Source organism: Hydra vulgaris, chromosome 10 (genome assembly GCF_038396675.1).
Source record: "Hydra vulgaris chromosome 10, alternate assembly HydraT2T_AEP".
In the NCBI taxonomy this organism is placed as follows: domain Eukaryota; kingdom Metazoa; phylum Cnidaria; class Hydrozoa; order Anthoathecata; family Hydridae; genus Hydra; species Hydra vulgaris.
Window position 1 is genome coordinate 40196723 of NC_088929.1, and position 17637 is coordinate 40214359.

Genomic DNA, 17637 nt, shown 5'->3' on the forward strand with positions numbered 1-17637 from the left:
AATCTTTTCCTCAACATATTTAGTGAGCAATTCTCCTCCAGCCTCTCCATCAGTTTCCGCTTTTGCTTCAATATCCGGTTCGGTTTCTTTGCGACCCGCAATTTTTCGACAATCTTTTTTAGCATATCAAATAAAAAACAACTAAAATGATTTAAATAATTCTGACAAATCTGATGCGGAAACATAATTATGGTAACCCATTTCAGCATTCACCTACAGCCAAACGTAGTTTTAATTGCAATATCATCACCTTCTTATCCAAATTTGTTTCACTTTCCCATAATAAAAAATGTTCTAATGTTTCATCAGAGCAAATTACGCATTGTTTAAGAACGCTGATATTGCCATCTTCATGACGGCAATTTCACCTTTCCTTAGCAATATCTGAAGTTGTGGTGAACATTTAAATTAATCTTGTACCTCCATTGCTACACCATTTTTCACCCGTTAATCCTCAATTATTTTCTTTTAATTCATTTAAATCAACATAGCTTTGAATTAGCTAATGTAAATACACTTACCTTTTAGATAAATTAACTTAATATTTTTATTTTCAAATTTTGTTTTTAAAATTAAATTTTATTATTATAAAGTTCCTTGCCAATTGTGACGTCACATAAGGTTGTAATTGAAAAAAAAAAAACATCTAAAGAGAACACTTTCATTTTCAAAACAACAACTTAGAATTACTGTAATAGCAACGTAGAAAAAAAAAAAAAAGAATTTAATTCGGTTACCATAAAAAAAATTTCATTTTTCAAAAACTTTGTCAGAGTTTCTTCAAAGTTTCTCGATTTCTCTCGAACTCCGAAACTCCGAAAAAACGAGAAAATGGATCTTTTGCGATTTAACGAAAGTAAAATTAAGGAAAACTAAGCTACAAAAGTACTAAAATTATATAATTCTTAATTTAAAACTAATTTATTTTAAAAAGAAGCGACGAAACTTGATGTAAAACTAGAATAAAAATAAAGTTAAAAAACAAAAATAATAAAAATTTTATGATAAAAGTAAGTGTTCATAACATTTACAATAAAAAAAATAATAATCTAAACAACTTTGGTTCCACAATAATAATAGGAAAAATAATGACAACGTTATTATTTATATATATAACGTTAATATACAACATTAATATTTATAATTTTATTAATTACAAGAAAACGATTAAGAAGAAGATGAAGTATTTGAAGAAAAAAAATAAAAAGAGAACAGAGGAGAAAAATTAATATTTGTTGAAACAAAAGCAATCTGAATCTATTTAAATGAAATAAATTTAACATTGCAACGATAAGAATAATTTTAAGAACAATAATAGTTAACAATATTAGGATGATGCTGAGTATTAAAATAGGAGTTTGTCAAAAGAGTTGTATCAATTATTTAATATAATAATAAGGCATGCAAACAAATAAAACATACTTAAAAAAAGGTAAATTTTGCATAACATATAAGCTCTAATAAAAAATATTGTACAGCGACAATAACAAAAAAAATATATTAAATTTAATAAAAGTCAAAATATTTACAACTAGAGTATAAATAAAAGCATATAAGGTAACTTCTGCTGGAAATAAATATCAATAAAATAGTGATATTTAGTACTTTACCCTTTAAATTTAATATAAGTCGCTGACTATAATCAAAAGACTTAAACTGTTAAAGAATGATAGCAAAAGTATAAAGTATATATAATATTTTTTATATATATATATAATATTATATATATATATATATATATATATATATATATATATATATATATATATATATATATATATATATATATATATATATATATATATATATATACACATATATATATATATATATATATATATATATATATATATATATATATATATATATATATATATATATATATATATATATATATATGTATATATATATATATATATAAAAAAACTTAACTAAAAATAATAAAAAGTGTAAAAAAATTATTTTTCAAGTTTCTTTACTTTCTGCTAACTACGTACTACTTCTAACGTGTTACTCAATACATGCTGTTATCAACTTTTTACTCATTAATTATTTTTTCTTTTACAAGATAAAGAGGTTTTTCCTCCTTTATAATTTACATCAAAAACAAAAACTATTTTTTCTAGAATTTCCCAAAAATCATTGCCAAAACGTTTTAAAATATATTATTTCACATGTCAAATAAACGCTGGTTTATTTAACTAAGCTCGAGTAAGTATAAAGTAAATATAAGTTTATTAAAAAAGTACTACTTTCGGAAATTGAATTAAGTACGATAAAATAAAATAGTATAAGTTTTTCTTATTAATTTCTTGTACTTTTAATTGCACAATATATATACATACATAAATCAGACCAAATGTTTTCAGAAATATGTTTCACATTTCATGGAGTAATTACATAAAATACAAGTAATAATTTATATAAACACCATTATAAGTAACTTAAAAAAAAAAACACCGTAAAACAGTGCAATACTTAAACAAAAAACTTTATGGAATGCTAATTATGTATAAAGTTTGATTAATTTAGGAGAAAACTCAACTTACTTTTATACATCTATCTAGAATAAAAGACTTTTATATACCTAATTAAAATATAGCAATAAAAGAGAAGTAGATTATAATCATATACAGTAACAACACTATAAATAATATGGTAATATAAGTATCAGTAATATTAAAAGGCAATAACATTGAAAACTTCAGTTATTGGTAATAATAATCAAAATAATAATAACACTAACGATAAAAATAACAATTCTAGTAATAATAGCAATAATATTATTAGTAATAATAATAACAATTCAAAACAACAGCTTAAAATTATTGTAAAGGCAACGAAGGAAAAAGAAAAAAATATTTACAATAAAAACAATAATAATACAAACAACTTTAGTAACAAAATAACTTTATATATAACGTTATTATACAACATTAATATTTATAATTTCAATAATTATAAGAAAACGAATAAGAAGAAGTTGAAGTATTTGAAAAATAAAATACAAAAAGAACAGAGAAAAAAAATAAATAGTTGTAACAAAAGCAATCTAAATTTAATTAAATAAAATAAATTTAACATTGCAAAGACAAGGAATAACTTTAAGAGCAATAATATTTAACAATATTAGGATGATACTGAGGATTAAAATAGGAGTGGATCAAAAGAGTTGTATCAATTATTAAATATAATAATAAGACATACAAACAAATAAAACATACTTAAAAAAAGTTAAATTTTGCATAATATATAAGTTCTAATAAAAAAATAAAGTAGAGCGACAATAGCAAAACAGAAATATCAAATTTAACAAAAGTAAAAATAATGACAACTAGAGTATAATTAAAAGCATATGAGATAACTTCTGCTAGAAATATAGTAGCATAAAGTAACAAAGTATAAAACATCAAAAGTTTAGCTTTATAGTTAAGAGCTACTCTGATGTGAAATACTAATTAAAAAACAAATTATCAAAAACTTAAGTTTACCTTATTTTTTATTATTTCAAAAAAAACGATTTAATGCTTTATTAAAAATTTATGTAAAAATAATAAAAAGTGAAGAAAAATTCATATATCAAGTTTCTTTACTTGCTTAAACATCTTGTTACTTTCTGCTAACTACGTATTATTTCTTACATGTTACTCGATACATGCTGTTATCAACTTATTGCTCTCCTTAATTATTTCTTCTTTTGTATGATAAAGACATTCCTCCTCCTTTCTAATTTACATCAAAAATAAAAATTATTTTTTCTGTAATGTCCCAAAAGTCATTGCCAAAACGTATTATTACTTCACATGTCAAATTTTATGGTTTTAATAAACAAACCAAGAGTGTCAAAAATAAATATAAATTTAATAAAAAGAACTACTTTCAGAAATTAAAATAAGTACAATAAAATGAAATGGCATATGTTTTTTTATCACTTTTTTGTATTTTTAATCGCATAATACACATACATACCCAGCAAACATGACAACGTTGAATCAACGTTGAAAACCGGTCGCTAAAGATGTTGTGGAAACGTTGACAGAGTAATCGATTTTGCAAAGATATGTAACGTTGTTTAATAGACGTTGATTAAACGTTATTGCGTAACGTTGAACAAACGTTACTAAATGACGTTACAAAAGCGTCGCAACTAAACGTTGAAAAAGCGTTACATAAAAAGCGTTGTATAAACGTCGCAACTTAACGTTGAAAAAACGTTACTTAAAAAGCGTTGCATAAACGCTGTTAAAGCAGTCCATTTTGCAAGGATTTGTAACGTTGTTAGTAAAACGTCGATTTAACGTGACTCAAAGACGTCGAGTAAAGGTTGAAATATTACGTTGAATCAACGCTTAAATGCGCTGTATAAAATATCGCAAAATATTATTAAACGTAATTAAACGTGGCTATAATATATATTGAATTGGCAAAAAAAACTAAATTGTAATTTGAACTCTGCCCTCGCAATATTTCCAAAATTAATTTTTAATACAAACAATAATAAACAATGATAAATATAAAAGAGCTTAAAATATACAAATTATAGATATATATATAAAAATATAAATATTTTCTTTAAATTTTATGTGTGTGAGTGTTTGCATATATATTTATGCAATATATAAAAATACAATTAATAGGATATCGTATAGATAGGCCAGGATATCATTGAGATACAGAATCTAAATCAAAAAATAAAACTTGTACCATTAGTAGTCTGAAAGCAAATATATAAAAAAAAAATGTTATTAAATTAGTATAATAGTATAAAAAATAGTATAAAAAATGTTATTAAATTAGTATATATATATAACTAATTCCAGGTTATTATATATATAACTAGGTCCAGGTATCACTCCATTGACTAGTTTTTAACTATATGAGTGACACCTAACCTTATTTATGTGAGTTTATAAATATTATTGTAAATTTTCATATTTTATGGTTAAATAAATGGATTATTATTATTATATATAAAATATATAGATAAATAAACTACATATATATAAATATATATATATATATATATATATATATATATATATATATATATATATATATATATATATATATAAGCATATATATGTATATATATATTTATATATATGCATATATATATATATGCATATATGTATATATATATATATATATATATATATATATATATATATATATATATATATATATATATATATATATATATATATATATATATTATATATATATATATATATATATATATATATTTATATATATATTTATTTATTTATTTATTAAACAGTAAACTCTCGGTTATTCGAAATGGCACTTATTAAAATTTTCTGCTTATTCGAAGCAATTTTCCTGTGAATTTTCTTTAACAAACTCATGCAAATGCTGTTATGCAGAAATGCAGTTATTCAAACCTGCAGTTGTTTGAAATTTCGGTTATTCGAAACAATTTTTGCTCCCCTAGAAGATAAAAAAACACGTTTAAGGAACAAAAAAAAAAAAAAAATGACTATATTTTCAATGAATTGTAAAATATTGATTATTTTACAAGGATAAAACTGAGGTAGCACCAAATTCCAAGGGTCTTTTTCTTTTTTACTTTCAACTTTTATTAAAATTCGAAAGAAACTTAAAGTAGGTCATTTATAAGAGCATATTCAGTTATTCGAGTTTTGGGTTATTCGAAATAAATTCTTATACCCCTTGGAGGTTCGAATAACCGGGAGTTTACTGTATATATATATATATATATATATATATATATATATATATATATATATATATATATATATATATATAAATATATATATATATATATATATATATATATATATATATATGTATGTATATATATATATATATATATATATATATATATATATATATATATATATATATATATATATATATATATACACAAAATTATTTACGTCAGAATATATATAACTGCAAAAGATTTATGTTTTTTTTTAAATTTGATTCCAAAGAGAAAAAAAAAACATTTATAACTCTTTTTAACTCAATGCAAAAGTAACTCTATCAAATGAACTTTGCTAACTTACAGTGTTTCTGTCTAAAATAAAAGTGACAAAAGTTAGAAACATCTACATTTTTATTATGAAATATGTTTTGTCAATAACTATTCACTAAAAAGGATTAATAAAAAATATTTTGTTAAAGTTATTAACAATAAGCATTTTAAACTATATTTTTTGGAATTAATTTTCAGAAAAAGTAAAACTAATAATAATAATGGTTCACAGTGTTATAAAATGGGTTCTAACCTTGACTTTCTGACCCGAGAAAACCCTTTTATGGAATGATAGCCCACACTATGGGAATCACTTGGATATAAGTATTAAAATCAGATTACAACGTCCCGGCAAGTTATTGACAGGGCCGTACCGAACAGGGAGGGGGGGGGGGTTGGGGGTGAAAATGAAAAAAACAAATTTTACCGACAATATTATTTTTTTTTTTTCAGAAGCCAAATTTCAGTTTTAACTGACATAAACCATAATTTTCGAGTTTTCCGTCAAAAACCGACAGAATATAGTACAAAATATAGGTTATTCCAATAAATATGAACTAGGTAAACAAAAAGACATATTCTGAGAGTTTATCGTGTATCTAAAATGAAAATTATGCTTTAAAATAAATATTTAGGTTCCTCATCAGCTAGAAAACTATTTCCTCCAAACCCATCAATTAGTATAAAATAACTTGTTCAAGTTCAGGCAATAACAGGGCTTTCAAACAATGGCATCAAGAGACTAGCTGCTACAATTATTCAGTCAACTTCACAACATATTGTTGAGAAAAACTATGCTGTAAAATTTGATGCAGTTAGTAAGCAGCTTTCTCATCATTTCACGAGTTCATTGATTAAAGATCATGCTGGATGTGGAAGGACTGTCATTTATTGCAAGGACTTCAAAGAGCTTAAAAATGAACTCATTTCTATGAGAAGCACATCAAACAATCATATTGTGAAAGTTGGAATAGACGGTGGGGGAGGATTCCTGAAAGTAAGCCTTGGAATTATTGAATTAAATCGTAAACCTAACACTCCCCCAGCAATACTCAATCGCACAAACAAGTTTTTCAAGGACACTGGAGTTAAGCGGCAACTTATTATTGCTGTCTCTGAGGACCTGCAAGAAAACTACTCAAATGTGTCTCAAATTTTCGAATTGATCAATATGAGAGACCAAGATTTTGTTTTGTCCTGTGACCTAAAACTGGCAAATATAATTTGTGGTCTCTAAGCACACTCAAGTGCACACCCCTGCACCTGGTGTGAGTCAAGTGCAAAGGACCTTTTAAATCAAGGAAAATTAAGAACTTTCCAAAATCTTGATCCGAATGTCTCACTTTTCAATGCAGCAGGATCAAACATCAAAAGAGCTCGTGATTACATGAATGTTGTTTATTCTCATGCATTTGATCTTGCTGGTGGCACATTAGTTTTGGACTTCATACCGCCAATGGAGTTGCATCTCCTTATTGGTGTTTTCAATCATCTCTTTGCTGCCCTACTAAAAGTTTTCCCTCAAGGAACTCTTTGGACTGATTCACTGCACATTAAACAACAGCCTTATCATGGAGGGCATTTTGCAGGAAATGAGTGCAGGAAGCTGCTAAAAAATATTGATCTTCTTCAATCTATTGTCGAGAAACACTCATGTATGCTGCAATACCATTAGTTGATGTATTTCGAAAATTCAATGCAGTAGTGTCTGCCTGTTTTGGACGCGTTCTTGATCCAAGTTATGTACACAAAATTGAAGCTTTCAGAGTGGCTTATGTGGCACTGCAAAACGTTTCTGTGACACCAAAGGTTCATGCTGTATTTTTTCATGTGAAAGATTTCATTGACAAACACGGCCAAGCTCTCGGACTTTACTCAGAACAAGCAACAGAGGCAATGCATCACAACTTTCAAGTGCATTGGCAAAGGTACAAACAACCTAACCATCATCCTGAATACAGTAAAAAGTTGCAATGCTGCCTTGTAAACTTTAATAGTAAACATTGCTTGTGAAAAGTGCCATTTTAGAATGATTTTTTCTTGTATTAGAATATTTATTTTAAAGCATAATTTTCTTTTTAGATACACGATAAACTCTCAGATTATGCCTTTTTGTTTCCCTAGTTCATATTTATTGGAATAACCTATATATTGTACTATATTCTGTCGGTTTTTGACAGAAAACTCGAAAATTATGGTTTATGTCGGTTAAAACTGAAATTTGGCTTAAAAAAAAAAAAAAAAAAAAAAAAAAATCTTGTCGGTAAAATTTGTTTTTTTCATTTTAACCCCCCTCCCCCCACGTCTATATACATATTGATATATTTTTGATATATTTTTTTTCTATTATACTTATGTGTTATAAAAAAAAAGCACACGTGCGCTTTCTAAGGAGTATTTCTCGACGATAATCTTTCATGGCGCAAACGCATAAGTATAATAGAAAACAAAATATCACAAAATATTGATTTATTATATAAAGCTAAATAGTTTTTAAACCAAAACTGTTTAAAAAACATATACTTTCTTTGCTGTTTTAGCATCATATATATTATTTTTTTAGATATATTAGGCCAGGTGAATAAAAATAAGCAATTATTTTTAATTAGTAATTGGTCAGCTTAACATAAAGAAAAACTTTACGAGTTTTACTAAAATTTTAATTTACGTGAAACTAAGCAATTTACTCAGTAGTTGTTCAGCTTTACGTGTATAAAAACTTAACTAAAATTGATTTAGTCTTCATTTGCGTAAAGCTGACCAATTACTGAGCAAAAGTAATTACTTATTTTTATTCATCCGACCTATTCCCGAAAAATACAAAACTATATTTGCCAGCTAAAATAAACTTATTGAACTTCAGAAAAAAATACATGATCTTCAATTTTTAATGACAAGTTTTTAATGACTTTTTTATGTACGGATATTTACGAACTTGGCAATAAGATTAGTTTTGCCTTCTTCTTGCCCCCGCCCTTGGTATATTTTACAAAAAAAAAGTAATAAATTGCAACGGCAAATTTGGAAATATTAAAAATTATAAAGATTAAAATTCAGCCACTGCTTTAAAGAATGTCTTTATGCAATGAACAAAGCAAAAATCAATAACCAAATTAAATTTGAAAAAAAAATTAATTTGATATTATTGTTTGAAAAGTACAAATGATCTTGTAGGCAAAAGTCGCTTATAAAAACTTAATTTTCTTCGTTATTCTTTGACAAATTATAAGTCCGCGTCATTTGACTACGTATTCACGAAAAAAACGTTAAATTAACTTTTGCTCCGAACTTTTGAATAAGGAACAGAATTTGATTGTCAGACGAACTTAAAACTTAATTAAAGACAAAATTTTAATTCCTTAAATAATTTTGAAGGTTGCTCAAAGTTTACATGGTCATAGTTTTTGAACACTAGGAGACATGCATGACATTAGAGACTTGTTAAAAAACATAAATTTAGTTTAAAATGCTAAAAAAATGTATATATAAATGTTAAAAACTCATCGCTCTTCCTCTAATGGCATGAAAGGAAAGTTATCATTTTAGGGGTTTATTGTCAACAGGCTCCGGTTATCGCAATACTTTTAAGAAGCTTTACATAAAGATGAATATATAAATGAAGAGTACACGGGAAAAAACGGCATATTAACATTTAACCCTTTAACAGTGGAATATTTTTTTTCACGGCGACTCTTTTCTAGTGGAGTACTTTTTTTAAAATCCGATTTTAATGGTTGTTTTATAGAATTTTTTTTTTTGTAACATTAAGTCACAAAAAAGAAAACGAAACATATTTTTTACAATATTCAAATAAATAAGTATTATAAAACATTTATTTTTAAGTCTCTAGAAGTATGATAGTGTTTAAAACAATAATTAACACAGAGACCGACATCACAATCAATACACATGTATCTAGTGTCAGCTCGTATTTTGTTAGCACTACATACTGCACATCTTCTAGATGGGGTTTCCCCCATTGGATTAGGAGGTATTATTGATGGAAAATGTCTCTCAACTAGTCTCATTGGATTAGCATTAACTGAAGAACAACCTCTAGCTTTTAAGTTCTTCGTTTGGTCAACATAAGTTAAAAATATGTAATCGATAATCCTTTGGCGAAATACAATTGATGTTTTTGTAGATTCCTAACTTTTTAGCTATACAGTAAGCATTATGAACAGATGTGTTTATTAGGTGCATGAAGTATTTTTTATACCATTTCTTAACCCTTTTACGTCCTGAAATATAAGTGGTTAACATTTGGTCATCTTGATCGACACCGCCCATGTTTTTAGTATATAAATCAACAACAGCAGGTATTATTCTTGGTTTACCAGATCTAGTTACTTCTACGATACTATTTTTAATGCAAGTGCTTAATAAATAGATATCCTTTTTATCTCTCCATTTCGTACACATAATACCTGTACTTTTTTCAAACTGAACAAACTTCTCATCTGGTTGTAACTTTTTGCAAATTAGTCCAGTTCGCAGACTTTTCCGGTCTTTTCTTACTGTGCCAACACAATCAGTTTTATTTAATAAAAGTTTGTGACAAACTTCAACAGATGTGTACCAGTTATTAATAAATACACAATAACCTTTGTTTAAAAGATTATTCATAAGTGTCATAACAATACTTGTAGCTATATAATTATAATTGTCAGTGTTTATCTTATCCACCTTCCCTGTGTATAAAAAACCATTCTAAATGCATCCTGTTTTAGATTCAGCTAGAATGAATGACTTTAAACCAAATCTTGCTCGTTTACTTGGGATATACTGTTTCCAGCTCAATCTTCCTATCCATAAAAGTAAAGATTCATCAATTGCAATATTGCGTTGAGGCACATAAGCTTTACGAAAAAGTGTGAATAGATAGTCATGAATAGGCTTTATTTTTGCACACTTTAGAGCAATTTCTTCTAAATTAGAATTATCAACAAAATGAATAAATGTATCAATAAGTCTAAATCTATCATACTTGATAACTTTACGCACCACTGGTGTAGCATATATCACATTGGTTGTATGATACAACTCATATGTTGGTTTCCAAATAATACCACGATACAGAATCAAACCAATATATATACGTATTTCATCCCTAGTTACTGGAGTCCACATTTTAAATCTAGATTTTGGCTTTAACTGCTTCTCTTTTAGAGATTGCAAAGCATACAAGTTTGTTTGTTCAACTATGTAATCACAAATTTCATCGGTTATAAAGTACTCAAACAGTTGGTGTGGTTCAAAAGTGGTTATGTCAGGATGTACTCCTGGGGTACCAGTAAATTCATAACTGGCACAGCAGCCTAAAATTTTATCATTAGACCATGAATATTGCATATTTTCGAACTTTTTTCGTTTATTTGTTTGAACTACGCCTGCTGAAGACATTTCATTACAATTGACATTCAAATGCGCCTGCAGTTCATGAGCTTCAATATCTGAATCACTATCTGATTACGTATAATCTGATTCACTTGAGCTAGAAAACTCTTCTTCGGACTTCGTTGTCACTTTCCAACAAAATACGAAGAGCTTCTTCAGCAGTAAACTTTGTTTTTGGAAGAATAAAATTGGAAGCATTGTGCTGTTTTCCTTGCGCCATTTTTTAATAAAGTTTTGACTTTGATTGAAAAATTAATGCTTTGCGAGATAGAATAAACTTAAATAAAATACAGAACAGAAAGTTAAAATTTTTTAAAAATCTCTTATTGAAAAAACTTTTAAATTTCATTCAGTTTTGCCTGAGATATAAGTCTTCAAAACAAAGCATATTCAGCGACGGCTATATCCGTCGTTCACATATAAGTATTGCTTTAGCTTTGACGGATATAACCGTCGTCCACTGTTAAAGGGTTAAAAAGTTTTGAGAAAGTATATATTATTCATTTATTAAAGTTTTTATATAAAGCACAGAAGTAAATTAGAAAAAATTATATCTTGATTAATTTATCTGAAGTTTACATTTTTAATGAAATATTTTTAACTTTTATTAATAAAATTCTTTTCCTAACTTCATACGAGGACTTTTATAAATGATTCATAAAACTTTCTCAAAACTTTTTAAATGTGACTATGCCGTTTTTTCCCGCGTACTCTTCAAATGTTTGGAGTTTGCTCTACGTCGTTACATAAAGTTATATTCTCAAACAAAAACAAAAAGCTTGTTAAGGGCCTGATTTTAAATATGTGATTGCAACCTTGCTGTTTAAATATTGTGATTTGCACTTTTGTTAACTTTAAGTTTTTGAAAATTTAAAGTAAAAGTAGTAACAAAAATATTCTGAAAAAAAAAAAAGAACTGGATAATAAGATATCTTGATGATACGATAACATCAAGACACTTTTCTTCACAATCGAACATATAATTTTAAATTTGAAAGTGTATTTTTTTTTTAACCATCCTAATAAATTAGCTAAATTAAATAAATTAAAATAGGCAGTTGTTGTGGTTATGAAAAGTTATAAATTACTTTAACTTTAACTCTTTTAACTTAATTTTTTTTTCTAAATTTTGTCGTTATGGACAAATCTATTGTTTAAAAGTTTTTATAAAATAATGTCTGGTTTATTTTTTTTGCTTTGGAAATAGCTCTAAATTTTGCAAAAATATTCTAAATTTTGTATTTTGGCTTCTTTTATTCAGCGTGATTGTTGCTAAAAACCTATCTAACTAAAATGAAAGTTGTTTCTGGAAATGACTAACTTGAATAATTATTAGATAATAGAATAATAAAGGAATAATTGTTGTCTCAAATAGACCAATTGAAATTAGTTCATTCCAGACCACAGTTTTATGAAAAGCTATTAATAAGTAAAAACATAAAATTTTTTTTTTATTTCTGTTAGGGTGGTTGTTACCACCAAGGCTGACCAGGGTTGACCGGGCCGTATCGAACGGGGGTAAAGGGGTATCTCCACACCCCAAGATATTATATATGCATTTGAGTTAGCACATTTGTACATTTAGCATTTCAGTTGGCTAGTTTTGAAGTATAGTTTGCAAATTTATAATATAGAGGACCTTTATTTTGTGTGTGTGTGTCTCTAGTCGGCAAAAACAAATACGACTTCTTCCCCCTCCCCATGAAATACCTCTTTGGGACGGCCCAGACAACAACCACGATGAGTTAGAGAAGCGAAAAACGGCATTAGTAAATATGCCCGGCTCCTTTACAGTAAATTTTTCTCAGGGCTACTAACCTATTTCCTCCCGACAAAAAAACTAAAACTAAAACAATTAAATCAAAAAATGCCTATTCAAAGCTTTTTTGCAAAATATCTTACTTTCTAAAAAGTTATAAACCCCAAATTTAAAGATAAACAAAATATTAGAGAAAAAAATTAAGGTACAACCCCTCTAGCTAATGAAACAAATTCAACACGCATGTTCATCGGAACTATACAAATGCTGATAAGGTAAATTAAAATCAAAGTAAACTGTGAAAGATCAAGTAAAATAAAAAAAAAAGAGATTCAAAAAAGTGGAATTTTCCAGTTGGCTCTGAAAGCAATTTTAAGATGTACTTTTAATGGATTTTTACAAATGCTGAAGTTTCAGAGCTCTATCTAGCCTGGAAGGTGTTGAAAAATCAATCGCAAGGTTCCGGGACAACTGATAGCCGACAAACATCTTGTGAAGTCAAACTAACGTTTGAAAAAAAATACAAGTTTATTATAAAGCACTATTTTAATTAAATAAGATTTTATTTTTTTAATCATCCTGTGCGGGTTGAACACAAACGCAACAAAAAGGAGGTTATTAGGGTTCCCATAACCTATGGTAGAAGATTAAACCTATAGTATTAAAACCTATAGTAGAAGAGCTTTCTTTACCATCTTTTTTCAAATAGACTATATATGATAAAACGCAATAAAAGATTACATCTGATAAACACTCCATTGATCATATAAATTGTATCAGATAGTTTAAATGAATTATTATTTTTTGGAAGCTGATTTAGCAGTCAATATCATTGCGGATACCAAAAATGTTATACTGGATCATATTACCATAACAAAATACTTGATTGAAAAGGCAAATACAAAGAAAAAAAAACCAGAGAAAAAGCGCGCTCTAACGTACACTGACTTAGTCAAGGTTTACACATGCATTAATTACCCATAGACTAAAAATTATGCCCTCTTGCCCCTCCCCGCTAAAGTTCCATTATGGCCAATAACGTATTTCTGATCAACAAAAATTAGAAATAAAAAATGAGTGTTAGCATGAGTACCTATTAGTACTCATGCGTCAGGGAGTCTGTCTCTACACTACTGGTATACCCGCATGTTGACTATATTTGCCCCTAATTATAATAGAACTATCCTTTATGATATACGAACAATCCTATGATATACGAACAATCCTTTATTATTTATATATATGATAAAATCCTTTCCTGATGCCCCTCCACAAACAATGCCCACATATATCAGAGTATTACTTGAAGTATTACGAAGAAGTGCTCTCAAACAGACAACGTATTTGAATACGCTTCCTATCTCAATATTTATGTTAAATCAACATGAAATGACTGTTCTTTGAGAAAGTAAATAATATAACTTACATTTTACTTATTTACAAAGTAAGTATAAAAATTTAAAGAAAATGTACTTTTACCTATAATTGTAAATAATAATTTTTACAATTACAAATTAAAGTAAAAATCTTTTTTTAATTTTTATCAATTCACTTTATGTAAGCTGTTTTTGCGAATTAGTTACTTTTACACGTAAAAGTAACTTGTTGTTATTATGTAGTTTTATTTTACTTTGTAAAGTAATTGTAATGTTTCTAATTAACTTGTGCGGCCGTGGCGCAGTGGTTAGAGCGCTTGCTTTATAAGCAGAAGATCTAGTTCGAAACGAACTTTGGACATATTTTCGCGTCACGGTAAGGAAGGAGGCGTGAACCTCCTGGTTAAATGCACTTCCGTGGTGCTCTGTGACAAAGCCGTAAGGTCGTGTCACAGAGCACCACGGCATCTACGGCATTCTTGGGGCATCTAAATAACGAAAAATAAAAATAAGTCATAAATTTTATATTTTTGTAAGTTTACTTTACAAATAACTTTTTTTACATTTAAAAAGTAAATTACATTTCAATGTAAACTTTTTATATAATTATAACAAAAATTATTTTTCAAAGTAATTTACTTTACCAAAAAATTTTATTTGTAAATGTAAAATACTCAAAGTATTTTACATTTACAAATAAAAGTAAAAATGCAAATAACTTTTACTTGTAAAAGTAAATTACTTTTTCAAGTAACAGTTAGTCCATGGCCTTCTATATTACACGGTCGTTATGTTACATTTTAGAGAACGATTCTAAGAGGTCTATTTACGCAACGAAATAATGACATTGCAATATTAAAAAAACATTAAATATATGTATATATATATATATATATATATATATATATATATATATATATATATATATATATATATATATATATATACATATATATACATATATATATATGTATATACAGTGCTGGCCAAAAAGATCCGACCACTAAGGTTTTCAGACAGAAACGTAATACCACTTCAGTTTAATGATAATATGATCGAATTAAACGCAACAAACAACATTCACATAAATCAATGACACACTTTCGAAAAAACCAACAAGTAGTTCACATCATAAAAGAGTTTCTAGTACCTCGAACGTCTTCCTCCGGCTTTGAGGACGAGGCAGAGAGGCAACAAGAGAGTTAAAGTAATCAGGCGTTATTTTTTGGGACCACGCCTCCAGTATAGCCTCCTTCAAAGTTGTCACCGACGTCGAGTTTGCTTTAGCCACTTCTGCTTTCAATTTTATCCAGCAATTTTCAATCGGGTTTAATTCCGGTGACGAGCCAGGCCACAGAGCAAAAACATTGATGGAATTCTCCTGAAACCATGTCTTGACAACCTTTGTCTGATGAAATTGCGCGCCGTCATACATAAAGATGTCACAGTTGCGAGTTCTGAGCCAAATAGGAACATTTTCCTGTATTATTTGCAAATAATTAACAGATTTTGATAGTTTCACCTGGCGGCATAAGATCGATTCCCGCTCAACCTCTGGCAGTATTTGCTCCCCAAATCATAATTGCAGGGCAATGTTTTACCGCGGGAGCAACGTATTGGGCATTAAAGCGTGTGTGTGGTGGCCGTCGAACATTCACATGCGTGGCAAATTATTTTACCTGCGATTCGTCTAAGAACATGACACGTTGCCACATTGCCATGGTCCAATTTTATGTGCTTCACATAACTTGAGGCTGTCTATTTTACTGAGATTGTGGTTTTAATGCAGCGCGATAGGATCGAAGACTGAAATCGTCCACAAGATGTCGCCGAATGGTGCGAGAGCTCACATTCAGATCAGGAGGAAGTTTATAAGGAATTTGTGAAGATAATGCCAGTGAGTCTTTCGTAGCTGCACGGCAGATCATAGCGTCAGTTTTTGATGTGGTACATCTCGGTCTGCCAATGGATCTTCCTGCAGGGCTGATGCCTGTTGACTTGATGTGCTGAATGACGTTGTGAACAGTTGTCTTAAGCATTTGTAAACGTGCGGCAATCGCACGTTCAGACTTCTCGTCTTCCATCAAAAGTTGTATTTTAGCACGTTTTCCAGGTGATGTTGTCGCAATAGTCAAATGCAAATAGTAATTCACAGCCACGCATGCGATGGTATATATAACAACGGTACAACTGTTTTGATTGGCTGATAACCAGCCAATCACGCATGCAAAGCGTGATGGTGAAATTTCGATGAAAGCGCCTACACTACAATGTACATACTGTATACATGGTAAACAATGCGTGGTCAGATCTTTTTGGCCAGCACTGTATATATATATATATATATATATATATATATATATATATATATATATATATATATATATATATATATATATATATATATATATATATATATATATATATATATATATATATATGTATATAGATATGCTATTTTAGACAATTTATTATTATTATCAAAGCTGAATATTATAGTAAACAAATGTGTTACATATGGTTGTAAAACTGAATACAACAGTTCTGTGAAAGATATAAAAGTTGCTTCTTTTTATTTTCCGTTGAAAAATCAACAATTGCTAAATTACTGGGTTCGTTTTGTAAACCGTAGTGATTAAGTGCCTGCACCAGATTCTGTCTTATGTGAAAAGCATTTTAATGAAAAGTACATTATTTGAGGTATAAAATGCAAGTTAAATTGGAATTTAGACCCTATTCCTGAAATTTTTCTCAAACAAAAGCTTAAAACGGCCTTCCACTTTACGATCACCTATTGCTTTAAGAAGACCACCTAAAACTCGTACTTATCAAGAAGATGAACTTAGTTTTTTTTCTGAAAATGATAAAATAACTGAATAGAATAAGTTAAACAGTAAACATTCACCAGAAGGTTTTCAATTTAAAAAACATCTCAATTGTGTTATTTATTACAATTTAATATTTGATCCTTTAACGCATTTTCCTTCTAAAAGAAATATACTTCTTAAAGATATAAATAGTATAATATAATATAAAGCTATTCTGCAGATATGATCAGACATGCTTTATTATTAAGATATACATAT

At 27.9% G+C, this 17637-nt stretch overlaps 1 protein-coding gene across 1 annotated transcript; it reads right to left on the reverse strand.

The window, feature by feature from the left end:
* Window positions 1-9840: 9840 nt before the first annotated feature.
* Window positions 9841-11636, reverse strand: LOC136086342 (piggyBac transposable element-derived protein 4-like). The gene is made up of 4 exons (XM_065808637.1): window positions 11546-11636; window positions 10795-11484; window positions 10239-10710; window positions 9841-10132 (listed from the first exon to the last, which is right to left on the reverse strand). The coding sequence occupies exons 1-4, from the start codon at window positions 11634-11636 to the stop codon at window positions 9841-9843; spliced, it is 1545 nt and encodes a 514-aa protein (XP_065664709.1).
* Between the last annotated feature and the right edge of the window lie 6001 nt (window positions 11637-17637).